This window comes from Panthera onca, chromosome D1 (assembly GCF_046562875.1).
Source record: "Panthera onca isolate mPanOnc1 chromosome D1, mPanOnc1 haplotype 2, whole genome shotgun sequence".
In the NCBI taxonomy this organism is placed as follows: domain Eukaryota; kingdom Metazoa; phylum Chordata; class Mammalia; order Carnivora; family Felidae; genus Panthera; species Panthera onca.
In genome coordinates, this window is record NC_138348.1 from 57584706 (window position 1) to 57608157 (window position 23452).

The 23452-nt window shown below is 37.9% G+C and overlaps 1 protein-coding gene across 10 annotated transcripts in view; it reads right to left on the bottom strand.

Moving 5' to 3' along the window:
• The window catches only part of C2CD3 (C2 domain containing 3 centriole elongation regulator), a 145823-nt gene that overhangs the window by 121671 nt on the left and 700 nt on the right, over nucleotides 1-23452 (bottom strand). For all 10 annotated transcript variants that reach the window (XM_078433101.2, XM_078433098.2, XM_078433102.2 and 7 more), the window contains exons 2-5: nucleotides 19122-19391; nucleotides 14820-14977; nucleotides 1835-2058; nucleotides 795-1042 (exon numbers count right to left, since the gene is read on the bottom strand). In XM_078433101.2, the coding sequence (XP_078289227.1) occupies nucleotides 795-1042; nucleotides 1835-2058; nucleotides 14820-14977; nucleotides 19122-19391 (900 nt within the window). The remainder of the gene's footprint in view (nucleotides 1-794; nucleotides 1043-1834; nucleotides 2059-14819; nucleotides 14978-19121; nucleotides 19392-23452) is intronic.

The following is a 23452-nucleotide window of genomic DNA, read 5'->3' on the forward strand; positions in this document are numbered from 1 at the left end:
CATTTCAGTTGAAAAAATATGAATGAAATATCTTTCTTCATGAAAAAAATACCCTGACTAATGTAAATTATGTACCCAAATAGTTATTTTAAAGACTTTTCTACTAATGCTGCAGATATTCTACTTTGGAAATTTACTTGTGAGCATGGAAACAAATTCCTGTCATGCTACTAATGTTACAGAGATATATGGTTGAAGCCTTAGATTGTAATGTAAGGACCTCAGTTGCTTTTATAATACCACTCCCAAATAATCCTATTTGGACTTTTAAATTTCAATTTAAGCCCTTATATAGGTAAACTGACTTCCTTCTACTTCTGTTTGGCTGCAAGTCATATTCAATTCCTAGGCTTAAGATTAGCAGTTGTTGTGCACTGAATATTTCCACTGAGACCAACAATTTTCAGAATGTGAGACAGATTTAGTACTAGCCTCTCCACAGTGGTACAATTAAATACTGCTGATGAGACAAAAAGCATATTTGCTTTAAATTATTTGTGGAAAAATAAGGAATAATATGATATGATAAATGCTTTCCCCCCATATCCAGGTTCATTTTAAATGGCTCCTTCCCTAAATCTACAGTTGTAAGCACCAATAATTATTTAGAAGTAACTTACTGGTTTAATGGAGCTGCCTTTAAATGATGAGAGATTCTGAATGTCAGTGAGATTACTCACTTTTATTTGGCTATTTAGTTCAAGCAGAAGTCTTGGTTCTCTTTGAAGACTGACTAACAGGCAGAGTAATTCTAATAAATATAGCTTAGTCTTTGTTCATAAATACATACATACCTGAAAGAAGGTCCTTGGTAGGGGGGTTGTTTGAAGAAACAATGCATGAGTCACTGTGACTCTTGGCCACTGTCGTAATTTGAGGCTGGAATTCAGAACTGTTAAGAAGGGACATCTGCTTCCGTGGGGCTCTGCCTTTCAGAGTCATACACTCTAAACTCTGTCCTGAATTAAGATGGTGTTGTAGTCCAAAGGAAGAATCCTTTATGGTATCAGAGTTCTCTGCAAAGTACAAGTGGTCCTTTCCCCTGTTTTAAAATAAAGGAGAATTTTAGCAATATATTACCCATTACGGTAACATTTCACTTTGTCGGAGACAGAAGGTGCATGAGTGGTTTATAGCAGTGTAGTTTAGACTTTGTAAATTCATTTTTGATCTCCGAAATGAAATAAATAATAGATGCTTCACCTACAGTTGTATGGTTGTGGCTCAAGTGAGACAATGAAATAAAGAGCTCAGCACAGAGCCAGACACAAAACAAATGCCTCGTAATTATTTAAAAGACAAATCTATTTTGGGGCGCCTGGGTGGCTCAGCTGGTTGAGCATCTGACTCTTGATTTTGGCTCAGGTCATGATCCCAGGTTCGTGGGATCAAGCCCCACATTGGGCTCTGCAATGAAGCATGGAGTCTGCTTGGGATTCTGTCTCTCTCCCCACCTCTGCCCCTCTACTCCACTCATGCTCACTATCTCTCTTAAATTAGAAAATAAAAAAATCTATTTCTCTTACTCCATTCTGTTTCACGAAATACCACCCTTTCCCTCCTTTCCCTCATGGACATCTATCATGGCATCTGTGTATGACTTAATCTTACTTATTTATCTGTACGTTGGTCTCCCTAATAGATTGTGAGCAATCCTCAAAGATAAGAATTGTCTCATTAATTTCTATGCCTAGTAATTGGTACTGGCCTAGGCACACAGTAGGTACTTCATATTTATTTGCTGAATGAATGACTACATTCAGTCTTTAATCCAAACACAAATAAAAGAAATGATCAGTACAGTGGGAGTTAGCTGACAGACTGTGGTAATTACCTCGGAGTGGTTGATCTACTACTGTTAGCTGTTAACTCTTTTCCGTCCATTTTGGTGGTAGGTATCCTACGAGGCCTTGGTGGAACCAGAAACTGAGTATTGTTGGGTTCAGTATATTCTCTGAATTCCTGCTCAGATAAAACCACATTTTCTGTCATGTCAGTGGTAGGAAGAGGATTGTAGCTGTCATAAGTTTCTGACAGAGGCTCCAGAGCAAGTGAGACCTGAAAGAGACATGTAATATATCATAAATTCTCTTTGGTATTGACTAATTTTAAGACTCCCTGATTAATATGGCCCCCACTCCTTATAGGATCAAGTTCAAATTCCTGCCTACCTCAGAAGCCTTACCTCTCACTTTCCTCCCCTCGTCCATCCCTCTCTCCCAGATATAGCAATTATTTAGGGTTCTCCAAATGTACCTTATGTTTCATTCCCTTATGTCTTTGTATATGCAATTTCTTGCAGTATTACTTTCTCTGTGAAAACTTGTGTCTAGATAGAGATGTCATGGCCATTTCCTTCATGTTTCCACTTATTCTTTATCTATCCATCAATATAAGCCCCATTCATTGAACTTACTACAGGCCGTAAGGTGTGCTAAGTTTGTCACCCCGAGAAGCTCATGTAATGAATGATATAACTCTGTCAGGAAAGTATACTGTTCTATTTGAAGGAAAAAAAAAAAAAAAGCAGAGGCTTACAGGAGGTATTTTGTAACTTTTAGTTCATTCATTATCCTGATTAGATTCTGAATTCCTTGAAAGCATGGACTTGTTCTTTTCATTTTTGTCTGGACTGAATAGCATAAGACACACTTAGTGTGCAAGTCTATTATGCCTAACAATGTCTAATTATTACGTCTGATGAATAAAAGAATAGTAACACCTTCCACATCCCTATTGTTGGTTATTTGAGAAAAATAAGACCTTAATTCTATGCTGGAGATTAGGCAGGGGGAAGAGGGGAAAACACTAACATGAAAAGTAATCACTTGAAGTTTCTTTTATCATCTCATTCCTGTGAGTTCAGGTTCTCTACTAAATGGCTCTCCAGCCCCTGAAAAGCCTAATGGAGGAACAGAGTCTAAAAAATACAGCCTAAAGCAAAACTTTAGGAAAGAAATGGAAGAATATACCACAAAATAAAAGAATGATGTTGAAAGTTCAGTTCCAATGACAGAGAAAGCAGAAGGAATTGTTCGAGCAGCCAGAGTTAAATAATGATAAATGGCCTAACACAATAAGGGAAGGTTGCAGTTAGATTATTTTAAGATGTCTCTGGAAAGGTCAATGGAATAATTTGTGCAGAGAAACTGCAAAGGCACAGACTCAATAAAATACACCTGGCTCCTGATGAGGAGACTTCTTTTCATGAACCAGGTAACATAAAGTCTTTTAAATCTGTTCACCATCAAGATTTTCTACAAAGACAAATGACAGGAATGCAGTAGGATAAATACTCTGTGCAGTGATCACTGTAATAGCATCACATAAAATCCTGGCTGCCCAAATGTAAATGTCAGAAAGCGTTCCCTTACCATTCATCATTTCCCAAAAGGCTGCCACTGTATTTTAGAAACAAAGAAGACACTGAGAATAAAGGCGATGTCCCTGGCCTTAACCATGACTTGCTATCTGGCACTGAGTTTTGCTTTTTCTCTAAGCAGATCTGAGCCAATCACAAAACAGCTCATAGGCCTATACTACCAGTGGCTCTTAAAGAAAGAAGAAAGTCCAGGTACCTGCTATGCCAATCTTATAATTAAAACATGTGCTAACCTAACTTCTCTGTTCAAGAAATATTTGTTGGTACTAGCTCAATGCCAGGCTGTGTGCTACCTGTCTAAGGCAAAGAGATGAATAAAATATGGAACCTGACCCACAGAGGACCATGGTATTTTATACGGGAACTTAAAAAAAAGTAATTTTAATATAAGATGGTGAGCTCTGAGATAGGGATGTATACTGGATGGTATGAGAAAGAGAGGTCTGAGCTTGGGGAAGAGGTGAGGAAGGAGTGCCAGGGATGGTTTCCAGAAGTGAAACGTAAACATCTGGATTTAGAATTTTATTTATTTATTAAAAAAAATTTTTTTTAACATTTATTTATTTTTGAGACAGAGAGAGACAGAGCATGAACGGGGGAGGGCCAGAGAGAGGGAGACACAGGATCTGAAACAGGTTGCAGGCTCTGAGCTGTCAGCACAGAGCCCAACGCGGGGCTTGAACTCACGGACCGCGAGATCATGACCTGAGCCGAAGTCGGCCGCTTAACCGACTGAGCCACCCAGCTGCCCCTGGATTTAGAATTTTGTATAGGAATGATACAGATAAGGCTGAGGGAGGTTGAGGCACAACATTCCAGGTAGAGGGAAGAGCATGAGTCAAGCTTTAGAGGTATAAAATGTTTCAGCAATTCCTACAAATCCAAGAGATTGCCACTCTTAACTCCTCTGCTTCCATATAATGTACCCAATACACTCCTACATTCACCTCCTAGATTAGCATTCCTGTCCACCTCAGTCATACTCCTCCTCAATCACGGTTCATCCTTGTGTTCACTCCTCTGCCAATCCCCTCACAGAGCCCTGTAGGATTTCTATTTCATACAAACTTCCTTACCACTTCAACTGAACATTCCCTTTCTTAAAACGCCCCAATTTCTCTGAAGTCTTCTCCAATGGAAACTACTGCTTTTACTAGCCAGGATGAGGGAAGTTGACTTATTCCGTTCTGGTACCATCCCCAGACCATCATTCTGTCACCTAAATATATCACATCTCTTCAGAAGCCCATGCCACCCACAAATACCATAAGTCTACCATAAAAGTCTCACACCCATAACAGAGCAACCCTAGGGACATTCATCAGTCTTCTCTCAATGACTCAAGGCTGTCTTTAACACTAAGTTGCCCACGATGATCTACTACAACATCAGCATCAGTGACAGCCTATTAGTATGCCTATTTTTCAGACCTATGCTGGTCAACACAGCACTTAAAATTTTTTTTTTTAATTATGTAACAATGCTTTACAATACCAGATTTTGTGTAAAATTTAGTAATTCTGGCTTCTCTTGGAAAATCAGAAAATCCAACAATGCTGGGTCTCCATTCCAATGTGGCAAAAATTAGATGAAGTAGACTAGTGGCTTTAGTCAGGGTACATGCTCCAATTTGAAAAGTCCCCAGCCATATTTCAATGAGGCAGACTGATAACTGTTGTTCATCATCACATTTGGTCTGTGGGGGCTTTTAAAAATTTTACTTTCTTACAATAAAATGGACATTTTTGTGTGTAAATACACTCCTATAAATTTTAACCTATGAATAGATGCATGTAACCACCACCACAATTGAGATAGAGAACACTTCCATCATCTCAAAAAGCTCCCTGAAGCTATCCCTCTGTAGTCACATGCTCTCTTCACCCCTAATCCCTAGCAACAGCTGATCTATTCTCGACTATTATGGTTCTGGCTTTTTGAGAATGTCATATAAATGGAAAACATATGGTATGTAACCTTTTGAGACAGGCTTCTTTCACTCAGAGTAATGCCTCTCAGGTTCCTCTATGTCGTGTATCAATAGTTCATGCCTTTTTTACAGACTTAGTAGTATTCTATTATTAACGTGGCTTGTCACACTGGTTGATTTTCAAAAACTGAGACAGTCTTGCATTCCTGGGATAGACCCTGCCTGGACATGGTCTTATTATCCTTTTTATATAGTGCTGGACCCAACTTGCTAATATTTTCTTGAGGATTTTTAGGTTTATTTTTAGGTCTAGATCTTAAACTGTCCTTCTCTAGTTTTGCTATCAAGGTGGTGCAAGACTCATAAAATAAACTGAAAAGTATTTTCTCCTATTTTCTGGAAAAGCTTGTGCAAAATTGGTGCACTTCCTCCCACCCCCACCCCCCCTTCCTTTCTTTATTTGGACAGACAGAATCCCAAGCAAGTTCCAGGCCAGCAGCACAGAGCCCAATGCAAGACTTGAACTCATGAACTGTGATATATCATGACGTGAGCCGAGATCAAGAGTTGGATGCTTAACTGATGGCGCCACCCAGGTGCCCCTTCCATTTTTTTTAAATGTTTGGAAGAATTTGCCAGTAAAATTAACTTGGCCTGGAGGGGTTTTTTTGTAAAAGGGTTTAAAATGCAAAAGCAATTTAATAGTTACAGGTCTATTCAGGTTATGTATTTCTTTTTTTATTTGAGAGAGAGAGAGAGAGCATGCACACACACACATGGGGGGGGGGGGGCAAAGGGAGAGAGAGAATCTTTAACAGGCCTCATGCTCAGCACAGAGCCCAATGTGGGACTCACTCCCACAACCCTGGGATCATGACCTGAGCTGAAATCAAGACTCAGAGCTCAACCAACTGAGCCACACAGGTGCCCCAGGTATTTCATTTTGAGTGATTTTTGGTAGTTTGTGGTTTTCGAAGAATTCATGTAAATTGTCCAATTTAGGTGTATAGAGTTTATACTATTCCTGTACCATCTCTGGGTTCTGTAGACTATGGTCTTTCTTACAGCAGAATCAAGAGGAAAGTGAAATATTTCTCCTGTCCCAGAGAGAATTAGAGACCCATGATTTTCAAAAGAAATGTGAGAAGGCATATTTCTGTGTGGAAGAGAATATTCCTAATGATAAAATAAGGCAAAAAAAACCCCACAAAAAGTGACTGTTAGGGGGTAAAATGTGACTGTCAAAAGACAGCATTATGAAACAACCTATAGTAGAACTATAATTAGTATGTAAAAAAGATGCAGGACAAAAATGGAATAAACAGAAAAGTACTGATTTTAAATAAGGTTTGTTTTTAAAATGCAAATAAAATAAGTGATACTCCTATGACATGAAATTATGTATTAAGATAAGAACTTTAAGGTATCAAAGTCTTTAAGGTATCAAAGGTGCTTGGGTGGCTCAGTCAGTTAAGCATCTGGCTCTTGATTTCGACTCAGGTCACGATCTCAGGATCGTGGGATTGAGCCCAGCATCGAGTTCCTCACTGAGCGTGGAGCCTGCTTGGGATACTCTGCACCCCCCCCCATCCCTCTCCCCCACTCGTGCTCTCTCTATCCTTAAAATAAAAATAAATTTTAAAAAAGAATGTCTTAGTAATAATATCCTAACTTCAAAAATTATTGTGCTAAGATTCTGCCCTTGATTGGAAACACTCATGTTTGTAAACAGTTATTTTGTTGTTAAACTGAAGAAAAACTAAATTTTATTCTTAAATGGTTTAAAAAAATCAATGCTGTAGTGTCCACCAAATGTAAAACGTCTGATATTGATAACTTGGTAGAGAAGTAAAGGTATAAAATTTTTAGTCAGATCAAAGGAACTGATTTCAAAATGAAAGAATTTATAATTTACTTGTTCTTCAATTACAATGTAAAAGAATCATACGTATGTATATATTATGTTACCTGCTTATATAATAAATTATGTGAATGTGGTCTTGCTCAAAATATCTTATTGTACTGTACTTAACTTTATTCTAGTGATAAGATGATAAAATGCGTACACGATGACATTAAGTTTGATGAACAACATAAGCATTGTGACATGGAGATCGGCTACTACTGATCTTCTGAGGATAAGTCAGAAGGAGGATCACATGCTTCCCAACTATACTAAAACCACTGAAAGAGAAATTGCGGATAGGGGAGACTACTGTACTTTGTTGTTGTGGCATGAAAGTTGCTCAGTAATTTTGGTTAGATCAACAATCAATGTTTATAGTATAACTGAGTGGGCAGGTTGGGAGATGGAGAGGTAGAAGGATGTGGGATTGAGCTAAATTTGCATCTTCTGTATTAGGAAGTCAGAAGACAGTGCCTGAAAACTGAGAGGGTGGGGGAGGAGATGAAGATGTGACATAAATATAAGCATATTATTTGGAACTATAGAGGTAAATACCATAAGAATCAGGGGCAGGAGTTGAAAGTAGTTGCCTCTGGGAAAAGTATGGGTCTATGTGAGGGACTCATTTTTGTAACAGAGTTATTTGACTCTTTATGTGAAGGTAAAATATTAATTTAAAAATGACTTTTAAAACTGAGTATCAGAGGGGCGCCTGGGTGGCTCAGTGGGTTAAGCGTCTGACTTCAGCTCAGGTCACGATCTCGAGGTGGGTGAGTTCGAGCCCCGCGTGGGGCTCTGGGCTGACGGCTCAGAGCCTGGAGCCTGCTTCTGATCCTGTGTCTCCCTCTCTCTCTGCCCCTCCCCTGTTCATGCTCTGTCTCTCTCTGTCTCAAAAATAAATAAACGTTAAAAAACTGAGTATCAGGGGCACCTGGGTGGCTCAGTTGATTGAGCATTGGACTTCGACTCAGGTCATGATCTCATGGTTTGTGAATTCAAGCCCTGCATCAGGCTCTATGCTAACAGCTCAGAGCCTGGAGCCTGCTTTGGATTCTGTGTCTCTCTCTCTCTCTGCCCCTCCCCTGATCACGTTCTGTCTGTCTGTCTGTCTCTCTCTCTCTCTCAAAAATAAACAAATATTAAAAAACTTTTTAAAAAATGAGTATGCAGTGAGTGATGGGAGTTCTTGTCATATCACTGCTTTGCTGGTCCCCAAAACAGTCCTGAATTGACTACATATGGAATCCCTCTTTAAAGCTGAACCATAAGATATACTGATTACTTTTTCTTTCCTGTGAAGGAGCCAGAGAATTAATATTTTAGGCTTTGCATGCCATACAGTTTCTGTCATAATTACAGTAGTCCCTCCTTATCCACAGGGGATATGTTCCAAGATCCCCAGTGGATGCCTCAAACTGCAGATAGTACTGAACCGATACATATGTTTTTTTCTTATATACTTACATAACTATGACAAAGTTTAACTTAAAAATTAGGTACAGTAAGAGATTTACAATAGCTAATAATAAAATAAAATAAATTATGTGAATGTGGTCTTGTTCAAAATATCTCATTGTACTGTATTCACCTTTATTCTAGTGATAAGATGATAAAATGCACACGTGATGACATTAAGTGTGGTGAACGACCTAAGCATTGTGACATGGCGATAGGCTGATACTGATTTCTGAGGATAAGTCAGAAGGAGGATCATCGGCTTCCCAACTACATTAAAATCACCAAAAAAGAAACTGCAGATGTGGGCAGGGGGACTACTCTACATTGCTGTTACAGCGTGGAAGGTGCAACAGACCACACGCAAATAAGTGAGTATGGCTGTGTTCTAATAAAATTACCTACAAATATAGGTGGTGAGTGAGTCAGACTTGCCTTGGGGGTTATATAGCCTGTGAATCCCTGAAGAAGATAATGGCCCAAAAGCCTATGAAAAAATACTCAATATATTAATCATCAGGAAATACAAACTAAAACCATAGTGAGATATCAGTACCTACTCAGTAGAACACTAGAATGACAAAAATTAAAAAGACTATCCAAACCAAGTAATGGCAAGGACGTGGAGCAACTACATACCAAGTAGATGTTTATACGGAGAATGTTTATATACTACTGATGGGAATGTAAAGTTATGCAACCACTTTGGAAATGGTCTGGTAGTTTCTTAAAAAGTTAACCATGACTCAGCAATTCCATTTTTGGGTATTTTCTGAAGAAAATAAAAACACGTGTCCACACAAAGAGTTGCTTTATTCATAACAAGCAAAAAGTAGTAAAAAAAAAATAAAAATAAAAACAAAACAAAACAAAAAACAAACAAAAAAAGAAACCCCAAATGTCCACCAACTGGTAAATAGATAAAAAACAAAACAAAACAAAACCACAACTGTGAAATTATCAATGCAATAGAACATACCTCTGCAAAAGGGAACTACTGATATACAAAACAATACGGATGAATCTCTAAAACTGGCTCCTTTTACTTACTCTATTAATATTTCTTAGTCTGGGGGCACCTGGGTAGCTCAGTCAGTTAAGCTTTGGACTCTTGATTTCAGCTCAGGTCAAGCCCCACATTAGGCTCTGTGCTGACAGTGAGGAGCCTGCTTGGGATTCTCTCTCCCTCTCTCTACCCCTCCCCTGCTTGCGCTCTTTCTTGCTCTCTCAAAATAAATAAACGTAAAAAAAAAAATTCTTAGCCTGGGTGAGGAGACAATGGGCATTTCACTATATGTTGTTTTTATATTTTATACATATAAGATATTGTTTTGCATATCTCTAAGAAAAACAAAAAAAAGTTAACAAAATATATAGTGCCTAACATATGGTAGATAGGCATACAACAAATGCTGATGAGAAAACTATCAGAATGAACTTCTTCAATTTTGTCTATTTCAAAATGTTCTTCCTCTTTTCCTACTGGTTATAATTCCTCTATTCCCAACGTAACCCTATTAGCTGAGTTCCTGATAAAAACTCATTCCCATTTAATTCTCTTCATGACCTTCATGATACTGGCTCAGTTATCCTCTTATTTTCAATTTCTTTCTTCACTTGCTTCTCTTTGGTCTACAAACAAATCATGCTCTAAAAAGGGGCCAGCAAGTGTATTCCGTAAAGGGGCAGAGAATAAATATTTTAGGCTTTATTTATTGGATGTTAGTTTTCAAATAACCATTTTAAAAATGCAAAAACCACGTTCAGTTAGAAGGCCAGATATGGAACACCAGGCAAAGTGTGTCAACCCCTGTTCTAAAACAGTAATGATCAAACTTCTGAATTCTGCTACCCACAGTTAGTGTCCTCTCAAATTCAAATAAATTTGCCATGTCCCCATCACATGCCTAAACACCATGTTAAGTGTTTCCAAATTTTTTAAATCTCAATCCCTGCAACAATGCTGTGAGGGAAATGTTTTAGTATATTCAATTTATAAAATAGGATACGGAAGCTCAGAGAGGACAAGTGAACACCAGAATTGCTTTTTAACCAATTTCTCATGTCCAACTCTAGTGCTATTTCCACTAGATCACACTACCTCTCCCTCTTTTCATTGACATTTACTTGGGAAACAGAAATCTCTAATTGCTACTTATTTCCTTATTCCATAATCTTTTAAAATCTGACTTCTGTCTGTAAAGCTGTATACAATTTTCCAAAAATTACAATGACATTTAAATAAACACTCACACAAGTATTATTGCAGCAACTGATATTTAAATATAGGCAAAAAATGATGCAGGCACCTTAGAAAACAGTCTGGCAGTTCTTCAAAGTTAAACATGCCTACCCTATGACTGAAATTCTACTCCTAGGTATATACCCAAAAGAAATGAAAACATGTTCACAAAAAACCTTATAAGTGAATGTTTATGGCGGCTGCCATTATTCACAGTGGTCAAGAAGTGGAAATAAACCAAATGTTCATCAACTGAAGAATGGATAAACATGTGGCCTATCCATACAATGGAATATTATCCAGGCATCATAAGGAATGAAGTACCGATACATGCCACAACAAAGATGAACTTTGAAAACATCATGCTACATGAAAGAAGTCAGTTACAAAAGGCTACATAATATATTATTTCATTTATATGAACGGTCCTGAATAGGCAAATACATTAAAAACAGAAGTTAAATTAGTGGTTGCCAGGGACTGGTAAAGGGTGAAAAGGGGTATGACTGCTAATGGGCACAGTGCTCCTTTTTGTAATTAGATAGTGGTGATGGTTATAAAATCTTGTGGACATATTAAAAAACACTGAATTGTTTACTCTAAAAGGGTGAATCTTATGACATGGGAATTATATCTCAATTTTATTTTATTTTTTAAAAATGAGAACGCCAGGGGCAGAGAGAGAGAGAGGAGGAGAGAGAATCCCAAGCAGGCTCCATGCTGTGAGGACAGAGCCCGACCTGGGGCTCGATCCCACAAACCGAATCTTCACATTGTGACTAAGGTGAAATCAAGAGTTGGACACTTAACCAACTAAGCCACCAGGCACCCCAAATTATATCTCAATTTTAAAAATAGGAAAAAAACCCACCTAGAATCCTACACTTCAAATTTTTTATTTTTATTTTTATTTTTATTTTTGAGAGAGAGAGACAGAGCATGAGCAGGGTGGTGGCAGAGAAAGAGGGAGACAGAATCTGAAGCAGGCTCTAGGCTCCGAGCTGTCAAATGCGGGGCCTGAACCCACGAAACATGAGATTATGACCTGAGCCGAAGCTGGATGTTTAACCGACTGAGACACCCAGGTGTCCCTACTCCAACTGTTTTTAATTTTCCTTATTTTTTCCCAGTCATTGATAATACATGTATGTATGTGTATTTAATTTTAATTCTTGTTTGTTATCAATCCAAAATCCATTTTTCCATGAGGCTATACAATTATGTAATTTTGTCTTTTACAGAAACAAAATATTCTACTAATAGACTATAGTTTTAATATTTTTGAATACATTGTTTTCATTTTTTCGACATTAAAAGTGTATTTCTGGGGTGCGTAGGTGGCTCAGTCAGTTAAGCATCCAACTTCGGCTCAGGTCATGATCTCGTGGTTCATGAGTGTGAGCTCTGCATCGGGCTCTGTGCTGACCGCTCAGAACCTGGAGCCTGCTTTAGATTCTGTGTTTCCCTTTCTCTCTGCCCCTCCCCTGCTCAGGCTCTGTCTCTTCTCTCTCAAAAATAAATTAACATTAAAAAAAAATTTTTTTTAAAGTGTATTTCCATGACTAGACGTAAGCATATAGCTTCCCTCTCTTTTTATGGTATTTCCTTAAGATAAGTTCCTAAGGGTAGAATTACTTAGGTAAATGATATATGGCAATTTTAGGGCTCTTGAAACACAATGCCAAATTGTCTTGCAGATCTAAGGTAAATCTGTACCATTATCAGAAAAGTAACCATACTCACTTCACTATGACGTTACTAACATAAGGTGCCACTATTTTTTAATTTATTATATATAAAAATATGAGAAAGAAAATGTTACATTCTTTCATTCAGTTGGAATTCTTTTTTTTTTAAATGTTTATTTTTTTTTTAATTTATTTTTTAATATATGAAATTTACTGTCAAATTGGTTTCCATACAATACCCAGTGCTCATCCCAAAAGGTGCCCTCCTCAATACCCATCACCCACCCTCCCCTCCCTCCCACCCCCCATCAACCCTCAGTTTGTTTTCAGTTTTTAACAGTCTCTTATGCTTTGGCTCTCTCCCACTCTAACCTCTTTTTTTTTTTCCTTCCCCTCCCCCATGGGTTTCTGTTACGTTTCTCAGGATCCACATAAGAGTGAAACCATATGGTATCTGTCTTTCTCTGTATGGCTTATTTCACTTAGCATCACACTCTCCAGTTCCATCCACGTTGCTACAAAAGGCCATGTTTCATTTTTTCTCATTGCCACGTAGTATTCCATTGTGTATATAAACCACAATTTCTTTATCCATTCATCAGTTGATGGACATTTAGGCTCTTTCCATAATTTGGCTATTGTTGAGAGTGCTGCTATAAAATGTTTGTTTATTTTTGAGAGACAGAGCACAACTGATGGAGGGGCAGAGAGAGAGGGAGACAACAGAATTTGAAGCAGGCTCCAGGCTCCCAACTGTCAGCACAGAGCCTGATATGGGGCTTGAACTCATGAACCATGAGATCATGACCTGAGCCAAAGTCAGACACTTAGACTGAGCCACCCAGGCGCCCCAGAATTATTTCTGGACTCTATTCTGTTCCACTAACACATTTATGCGCTTGTTGTTGTTTTTTGCTTTTTTGGCTTTTTTTTTTAGCAATCTCTACACCCAATGTGGGGCTCCAACTCAGGACCCAGAGATCGAGAGTCTCCTGCTCTCCCGACTGAGCCAGCTAGGCACTCCTGTGCTCATAGTTTTAGAAGAAGTTCTCACATTTGATAATGTTGTATATCTTTTCTCTACCTGTTTAAACTTCTGTATTTTAGAATACATTTGAAAAGGTAAAACTCATGAAATTTCTAAGTGATTTGAATACTCAGAACTTTCTAGGAAGCACTCCCAAAAAGTCTCGCTCAGAAAAGGACCCTTTCATGTTCTTTCCACCATCCTGTACACCTATGTAGCATAACATCTATCACACAGCATTCTACTTACTATTCTTCTATTTCCTCCTATGTGACTTCGGAAAACTATATGAAAGAATCATCTCTTATCTCTGTATCCTTAGTGGCACATAATACTGTATAAAAAGGTTGTAGGCACGAATGAACACATCAAAGATGCCACTTACATGAGTCAAACAAGCAATTATTGCTTGGCATTATGTTAGGAGCTGTGGGAAAAACACAGAAAATAGAAAACAATGTCCTGCCTCCCAGGGAATCTAGAAACTAAAAAGAAAGGGAATTAAAGGGAAATGACTAGTACATAATTTTAGAGATTGTGTAGGATTGTAACCAAACAATGATTATATAATTAATGTCATAAATTTAATAAAGAGTACAGAGAAGAATGAATGCAGTAGGAGCTGTGAAGGACTCTTGGCACTTCAGATGGGTAGTAAAGCACTAAGAGGATTTGGATAAGATACATTATAAAGACGGTGCCATTTGCAGCAACGTGGATGGAACTGGAAGGTATTATGCTGAGTGAAATAAGTCAGTCAGAGAAGGACAGGTATCATGTTTTCACTCATATGTAGATCTTGACAAACTTAACAGAAGTCCATGGAGGGTGGGAAGGGGAAAAAAATAGTTACAAACAGAGAGGGAGGGAGGCAAACCACAAGAGACTCTTAAATACAGAGAACAAACTAAGGGTGGATGGGGGCGGTGGGGAAGATGAGAAAATGGGTGATGGGCATTAAGGAGGGCACTTGTTGGGATGAGCCCTGGGTGTTATATGTAAGCCAATTTGACAATAAATTATATTAAAAAAAAAAAAAAAAAAGACTGGGTAAAAACACGAACAAAGGCATGAAGTGGGAATTACCATGATAAATGGGAGTCATGTACCTATCCATTCTACAAACAGACTCAACTACTTGTACTGAAAAAATTTTATTCTACGCAGCAAAGAATTAAAATATTTTTACCTGGAGTTCTCCAAGTTTCTTAGATGTTGGTGAAACAATGGTAAAAAATCCATTGATGTGATGGGTTGTAGAAAGCTGAGCTAGTCCACTGATCTGAACTCTACCAATTGGAAGATGATCAAGTTTGGTGATTACTTCCAGCACCAGCACAGCCATATCTAATCAGAAACAATTATAACATACACAGATATTTTTCATTTACTTTCTTTTTTCTTTGGAGGTGGGTATGTATGAGAAAACTTTTTTACTTAAATTATTTTATTTTCAAATAAAACATGCACCTACTATCAGGGTTGACATTAGGGTGACCCTGGGTATGTCACTTTTAAACTCTGAAACCCAAATTCATCAGAAAATGAGAATACCCACTGCCTGCATAGTAGTAAATCCCAGGGGCTTCCTCTCATTCCTCCTACTGTATTTTCATTTACCTTAAACAAAAAGTTTTTAATGATTTAAAATATAAATATTTTCTTATGTATTAAAAAAAATCTTTCTGTCCTTAACATGTATTTGTAATTGTCCTAACTTCCCGTTGGAATAAGGTAAAATAGATACAAAGAAAGGAATAAAACAAACCACTCTACCTACTACACAGGATTGTTTTAAACATCAAAGAAGATGTTGGACTTGAAAGTATTTTATAAACTGTAAAATGCTAACATTTTCACTTGTTCCTATAAATTATCCTTACTTGAGGAATTAATATACTCTGTTTTACTGCCTTGCTCTTTTCAACCTGGACCTATTCATGTTTTACACTAATTTGTGGCAATATATTCATTAGTTTACCTTATACATTTTCTTCTTTCTTTCTTTTTAAAATTTTTTTAACATTTATTTATTATTGAGAGACAGAGACAGAGTATGAGCAGGGGAGGGACAGAGAGAAAGGAGACACAGAATCCGAAGCAGGCTCCAGGCTCTGAGCTGTCAGCACAGAGCCCGATGCGGGGCACGAACTCACAAATTGAGAGATTGTGACCTGAGCCGAAGTCGGACTCTTAACCAACTGAGCCACCCAGGCGCCCCTCTTCTTTCTTTCTTTCTTTCTTTCTTTCTTTCTTTCTTTCTTTTCTTTCTTTCTTCCTTTCTTTCTTTCTTTCTTTCTTTCTTTCTTTCTAACTGGCAGGTTGGAGTTTATTTTCCACTTGGTGCAAGGCACATGGTTACAGGGTGTCAGGAAGGCTTGTGTAATGGAGAGAGTGGAGTTCTCTCAACTTCCTCTTTGGTGTTTTGCTGTTTTGATATAAAAGGACTCAACTGCTTCTGTTTGCTGTAGCCTGCCTAGTCTACGTAGAGAAGAGGAGGTGAGAGGAAGGGCTCTGATGAACCTAGCACCTCCTGAAGCCTAATGGTGGCCACTCATGATTGGGGCCCAATGTGGGCTTTGTCAGGCTGGCCACCAGGCTGCTTCCTCATGGCTTCCAGAACCATGCACTTTTCTTTCTTTTAAATGAAATATGCATATAAAAGAGTACGTAAAAGACTAAAGAAACAAATACCTACCACATAGCTTAAGAAATAGTTACACTTTTCCAAGTTTTCAGTTAGAGCATATATTCATGTGAACTAATGTTTGATCTCTTATGTCTTCATTTTCTAATAAACACATCATACTCATGTCTATAGCTGGGCCATCACTTACAAGGTTCACCTCATCCAACTACTATTCAAATCCTACCTTCAACTAAGCTTCTTTCTTTCTTTCTTTTTTTTCAATATATGAAATTTATTGTCAGATTGGTTTCCATACAACACCCAGCGCTCATCCCAAAAGGTGCCCTCCTCAATACCCATCCCCCACCCTCCCCTCCCTCCCACCCCCCATCAACCCTCAGTTTGTTCTCAGTTTTTAAGGGTCTCTTATGCTTTGGCTCTCTCCCACTCTAACCTCTTTTTTTTAACAAAGCTTCTTTCTTAACTAGATTTATAAAATTTTATTATTGGCTCATTTGGTGGTTAACCCCTTCAGTTTAACAAGGGGAAAATTAAGGCACAGGAAGATTAAATGCTTGCTTAAATTCAAACAGCTAGTTAGTACACAACAGAAGTAGGATTCTGGTTTCCTGAGAACTTATGATAGTGAGTTCTTAAGTTATGATTCTCAAGTTCCTATGATAATATTATGGAATATTCATATAGTACTTACTATATGCACCAAGTAATCAGACATTTAATTACTTATTGTTTGCCACTGGTCACTACTATTTCATATGTATCAGTTTTGTTTCTTTCAACTGATCCTTTTGACCAGAGATTACATCTAAAGTTTTTGTATTCCCTATAGTGCCAAAAACTTTACATTTTTACAAGACTCACACCTACAATGTGCCAGGTACTGGACCAATCAGTTCACAAAAATTTTTTCATTTAACCTTTTCAATAATTCCTGCCGGTAAGTGCTATTATCCTCATTTAACTAATAGGACACTGAGGCTCCAAGATCTTAAGGAACATCTCAGCATTGTACAGCCATCCAATCCTGAAGCCAGAGTTGCAATTCAAGACTGATTTCAAAGCCCATGTTCTTCTCATTCAACCAGGCTCTTCATGAAAAAACAAAGTGAAAGGGCAGCTATCTGATCCCACTTTTAACAGATGAGGGAAAGGGGGGTCAGAAATGGGAAGGGACTTTCCCCAAATCCCACAGCTGATAACACCAATCAAAAGTTCAAATGTCAGGTCTAATGCATTCTTTATCATACTGCAGGATGCTCAAATAAATGTGTGATTTGCTATCATATTAATAGATATTTTCTCTCTTACTGAAAACTTTTTTTAATGTTTATTTATTTATTTTGAGAGAGAGATCTGGTGAGCAAGCAGGGGAGGGGCAGGGTCGGTGGGGAGAGAGAGAGAGAGACAGAGAGAGAGAGGGAATCCCAACAGGCTCCGTGCTGTTAGTGCAGAGCCCTACACAAGGCTCGATCTCACAAATGGTGAGATCATGACCTTAGCCAAAATCTACAGTCAGACGCTTAACCGACTGAGCCAGCCAGGCACCTCTCTTACTAAAGAATTTTTAACCACTCTTCATTTGTTAAATTAGGCTTATAGTACCCAGATTGTTTATGAGTATCCTATAACAGTACTTAACATTTCCTACCTAGTATTGTAACTAAACTACTCTGTGAATTTAGTTAGAATTAGATACCATTCTGATTAAATTGATTCATTTTTGTAATTCCCCAAAGTGCCTAGCACAATGTCTAGCACATGCTAAGAGTTCAATATATATCTTTCGAATGACCAAGTGTTTTGTTCTTTATATTATGATATTTTCAAAAAAATTTTAATAGAATATAAGCTTCTTAGGAACAAATTAACCTTTAATTAACCTCTGATTCTCCAGTATTCTTAGCCCAACAATGTTTACATGATATCGGATTTTTTTTTTTTACTTGAAATGGATTGGGTTGATAAATAACCCACCATCCAAAATGCGTTTATGGGAAAGCCTGACCTGAATACAGAAATAACATAGTAGATTTAGAATGCTTTCCTTGAACAGAAATGAAGAAATCTTGTCTCCTGGTTTCTTATAATGGGACCCCTTCTTGGGGTGGGTTAGTCAGTTAAGCGTCTGACTCTTGATTTCAGCTCAGGTCATGATCTCACAGTTCATGGGATTGGGCCTTATGTCATACTCTGTGCTGTTAGCACAGAGTCTGCTTGGGATTCTCTCTCCCTCTCTCTTTTTGCCCCTCCCCTGCTCATGGGTGCGCTCTCTCTCTCTCTCTCTCAAAAATAAATATTAAAAAGGGATCCTTACCTTCCATGAAAACCTATATTACTAATTCATTAAACCACTCACTTACCATGTATTATCTTGTACTTTTAGTAAAGTTTATACATAGACATATCTATCTATCTATCTATCTATCTATCCCTTTCTTCCTTTAACATGAGTCCCAGAGCAGAGACTACAGTTACTACTAAAGAAGCATGGGGTAGTGAAAAGTGCATGAATTTTGGTATCAGACCGAAACTGGTTCAAATCCTAGTTTTGCCATTTATCAACTATGTAACCTTAGAGAGTATTCATTTTATCTTTACACCTCAGTTTCATTGCCTATAAAACACAGAAAATATTTTTCTTGTAGGGTTATTAAGGATTAGAAACAATATGTATCAACTGCTGGCACATAGTATACTCTCAATAAATGGTGGCTATTATAAAACTTCTTTCACTTAATAATTAACAATGCCATGGATACTATGTACACGATAATACCCTTTGCTAACAACATAACATACATTTATTAGGCCTGAAGCTAAAATGATAAGACAAAAACATACCAGTTAGATAAGAGGTAAACTGCTTTGGACCACAGCGAACAGCATAACGTGTAGTTGTTCTGACAGCTTTTGGTTCAGTCTGCAATGCGTCCCTGGGACAAAAAAGGGTTCCATCTGATGTTTCTCCCCACCATCTCACTCGGACAAGTACACAAGTGGGAGGCTTTGCAATCTTCCATATGACTTTATTAACAGTAAGTCTCAGAAAGCAGCGTAGCTGGCCTTCAACCAGAGGTGGAAGGCTTGTAGATGGAGAAATGTCACTCAAACCTGTGGAGGAATCCAAAAACACTAAGTCAAAATTCAGACTAAATATAGAAACATATAATCTGCTTTTTGAATGAGAACACACACAAATATTAGTCTCTACCAGGAGAACATTTATCCTATAAAGAGAAAACCAAACCACAGAATAACTTACCGAGTCACTTAAGCCACTTTTTTTTTTTTTAAGTTTATTTTATTTTGAGAGAGAGAGAGAGAGAGAGAGAAAATGAGAGGGAGCATACACATGAGGGGGGCAGAGAGAATCCCAAACAGACTCCACAACATCAGCGTGGAGCCTGAGATAGGGCTCCAACTCACAAACCATGAAATCATGACCTGAGCAAAAATCAAGAGTTGGACTTGACATTCAATTGACTGAGCCACCCAGGCACCCCCACCTAAGCCACTTTGATAACTAATTCATATTCAGGGTCTGATTCAAGTTATTGTAAGTAAAGAACATAATACCAGCTTAAAACATGTGAAAACAAACTCCTCTTTAATTGAAAGCTATCATTTCATGCAAATTAAAACCACAATAAGATATCACCTTTCACCTGTCAGAATGGCTAGAATCAAAACGACAAGAAATAACAAGTGTTGGCTAGGATGTGGAGGAAAAAGAACCCTCATGCACCACTGGGAGGAATGTAAATTAGCGTAGCCACTATGGAAAATAATACAGAGGTTCCTTAAAAAATTAAAAATAGGGGCTCCTGGTTGGCTCAGTTGGTTAAGAACCTGAGTCTTGATTTCGGCTCAGGTCATGATTTCATAATCTCTGCGCTGTCAGCATAGCCTACTTGGGATTCTCTCTCTGCCCCTCCCCAGTTTATGCATGAGTGCTCTCTCTCAAAAGAAATTAAGAAACAATTAAAAATTTAGAAAAAATTAAAAATAGAAATACCATATGACCCAGTAATTCCACTACTGGGTATTTACCCCCCAAATTCAAACACTAACGAGAAAAGATATATCCACCCCTATGTTTATTGCAGCATTATTTACACTAGCCAAGGTGTGGAAGCAACCCAAGTGTCCACTGATAGATGAATGGATAAAGAAGAGGTGGTACATGTACACAATGGGTTATTACTCAGCCATAAAAAAGGACAAAGGGGCGCTTGGGTAGCTCAGTCAGTTAAGTGGCCACCAGATCATGATCAGGTCATGATCAGGTCATGATCACACAGTTCGTGAGTTTGAGCCCCATGTCAGGCTCTGTGCTGACAGCTCAGAGCCTGGAGTCTGCTTCAGATTCTGTGTCTCCCGCTCTCTTTCTGTCCCTCCCTCGCTTGCACTGTCTCTCTCAAAATAAATAAATATTAAGAAAAAAAAAGAATGAAATCTTGCCTTTGAGACCACTCAGATGGTCCTACAGAGTATTATGCTTAAGTAAAATAAGACAAAGAAAGACAAATTCACTTACATGTGGAATCTTAAAAAATAGCAGAAACAGATCCCGAAATACAAAGGAAAAACAGGCGGTCACCAGTGGGGACAGGGGAAGGGGGATGGGCAAAATAGATGAAGGGAGATGGGAGACACACACTTCCAAGTATGGAATGAATAAATCATAGGGATAAAAGGTACAGCATAAGGAATATAGTCAATGGTATTGTAATAGCGTTGTATGGGGATAGATAGCAGTTATGCTTGTGGTAAGCACAGTATAACATATAGACTTGTGGAATCACTGTTGTATACCTGAAACTAGCATAACATTGTGTGTCAACTATACCTCAATAAAAAAAAGATACCATTTTAAAAATACAAATATAATGATACAGTAGATAGGTTTTTAAAATCTCAGAAGTAGTTGAAATTTTTCTCCCAAGTACTGTTGTTTATTGTTGCAAAGTTCAGGTTTTAAGATATGTTAGCTCTACCTCTCTTACTTTAAAACCATCACTAAACATGAAACAGCAATAACTCCTCCCTTCACTCAATGCTCAAATGATTAAGCGTTTCAATAAAGACCACCTTAAATTTTGTATTTTCTTTCCGGCCAACATCATTCAGTCATTGAAGACAGACACTATCATCTTCAGATTCTGCCATTATTTTTTACTCCAGCACTGGACTCATAATATTCATTGGCTTTTATAATATTTATTGGCTTCTGATTTCAGACAGATAATAAATGTAAACAAGGCATTTAATTATGACTTTCTATAAAACTTTCCTTTAATGACCCTGATGGTCTTCCATTCATAGTTATCTCCTAACCATGATTTAGAAGAAATTTAAGAAACTATTCCTTTATATCTATACAATAGAATATTATTCAGCCATAAAAAAGAATGAAATCTTGCCATCTGCAACAACATGGATGGAGTTAGAGAGTATAATGCTAAGCAAAATAAGTCAGAGAAAGACAAATACCATACGATTTCACTCATGTGGAGTTTAAGAAACAAAACAAATGAACAAGGAGGAAAAAAAAAAAAAAGAGAAACAAACCAAGAAACAGACTTAACTGTAGAGAACAAATTGATGGTTACCAGAGGAGAGGTGGGGGAGCGGTGGGTGGGTGAAATAGGTAATGGGTATTAAAGAGCACACTTATGATGAACACTGAGTAATGCATAGAATTGTTGAATCGTTATACTGTATATCTGAAACTAATATAACGCTGTATGTTAGCTATACTGGAATTAAATTAAAAACTTAAAAAAAAAAAGAAACCATTCCTATATTACAGACACCTTCCTATTCCTCTTTTCCCTCAGAGAGTGGTCATGCCTAACAAGAAAATATACTGGAGTATATCAGATCAAGAAATCTATATAAAAGTTTTTGGATTTCTAAATCGAGCACCTTCTCTGCTCTCTATAGCTGAAAAAGACCCACCATAATCTTTACGTATAAGTAGTTTCAATATAAAAATAATACACAGGTGTGTATATGAGCATTACTGCATATATAGATGGTATAGCAAGAAGGGCATTCTTAGGTTATTTCAATTTTTATTTTCCTCCTATCAACCAAATATGCTTGACTGTTTGACATAGGGAGCACTAGCATTGAATACATCTGTGCTTCTATTTCATATCCTCCCATCATTCTTTGCAGGAAAAGTCACTGCCTCAAAACTGCCTTAGTTATCTTTTTTTTTTTTTAATTTTTTTTTCAACGTTTTTTATTTATTTTTGGGACAGAGAGAGACAGAGCATGAGCGGGGGAGGGGCAGAGAGAGAGGGAGACACAGAATCGGAAACAGGCTCCAGGCTCCGAGCCATCAGCCCAGAGCCTGACGCGGGGCTCGAACTCACAGACCGCGAGATCGTGACCTGGCTGAAGTCGGACGCTTAACCGACTGCGCCACCCAGGCGCCCCATGCCTTAGTTATCTTTAAAAAGCTTGCATGAGATACGTTCTCAGACAGTAGGTTGAGTCCTCAATCTAAAGACCTTCTCTTGCTACACACTCTTTCATCCTCTCAGATCCTTCAAAGATCCTCATGCCTTCACCTGCACTCTACCTCACCTTGTCACTCCCCACTTTCTTTTTCTCTCCTCCACAACTATCTTTCCCAACTCCTGCCTGTAGCCCTTCATACTTCATGACTGTCTTATGTTTGTTTGGCTCATTCAACTAACATTTACAGTAATGCATACAACATGATCTTTGCCAATTAGAATTACTGACATACCACCTCTCCAACTTATGTTTCTTTCAGTACGTGTGGAACTCCAAAGCTATACCCTCCCACACACAGACACACACACATTTAACTTTGCTATCAAAAGTACTCCTAGGTCACAGGGATGTAAAAGTACAGCACAGTGAACTACAGTTAATAGTGCACTGTATATTTGAAAGTTGCTAAAAGAGTACACCTTAAAAGTTTTCATGACATGAAAAAAACTTTTAGTAAGTATGTACGGTCATGGATGCTAACTAGACGTACTGTTTGATCACTTCGCAAATATACGGGAATATCTAAACAATTGTACAACTTGAAGCTAAGATAATGTTACATGTCAATTACACCTCCCTTTAAAAAGTTTTTTAAAATCCTGGAATTTTTTAATTTCCTTTCTTTAGAAGCGTCCTGCCTG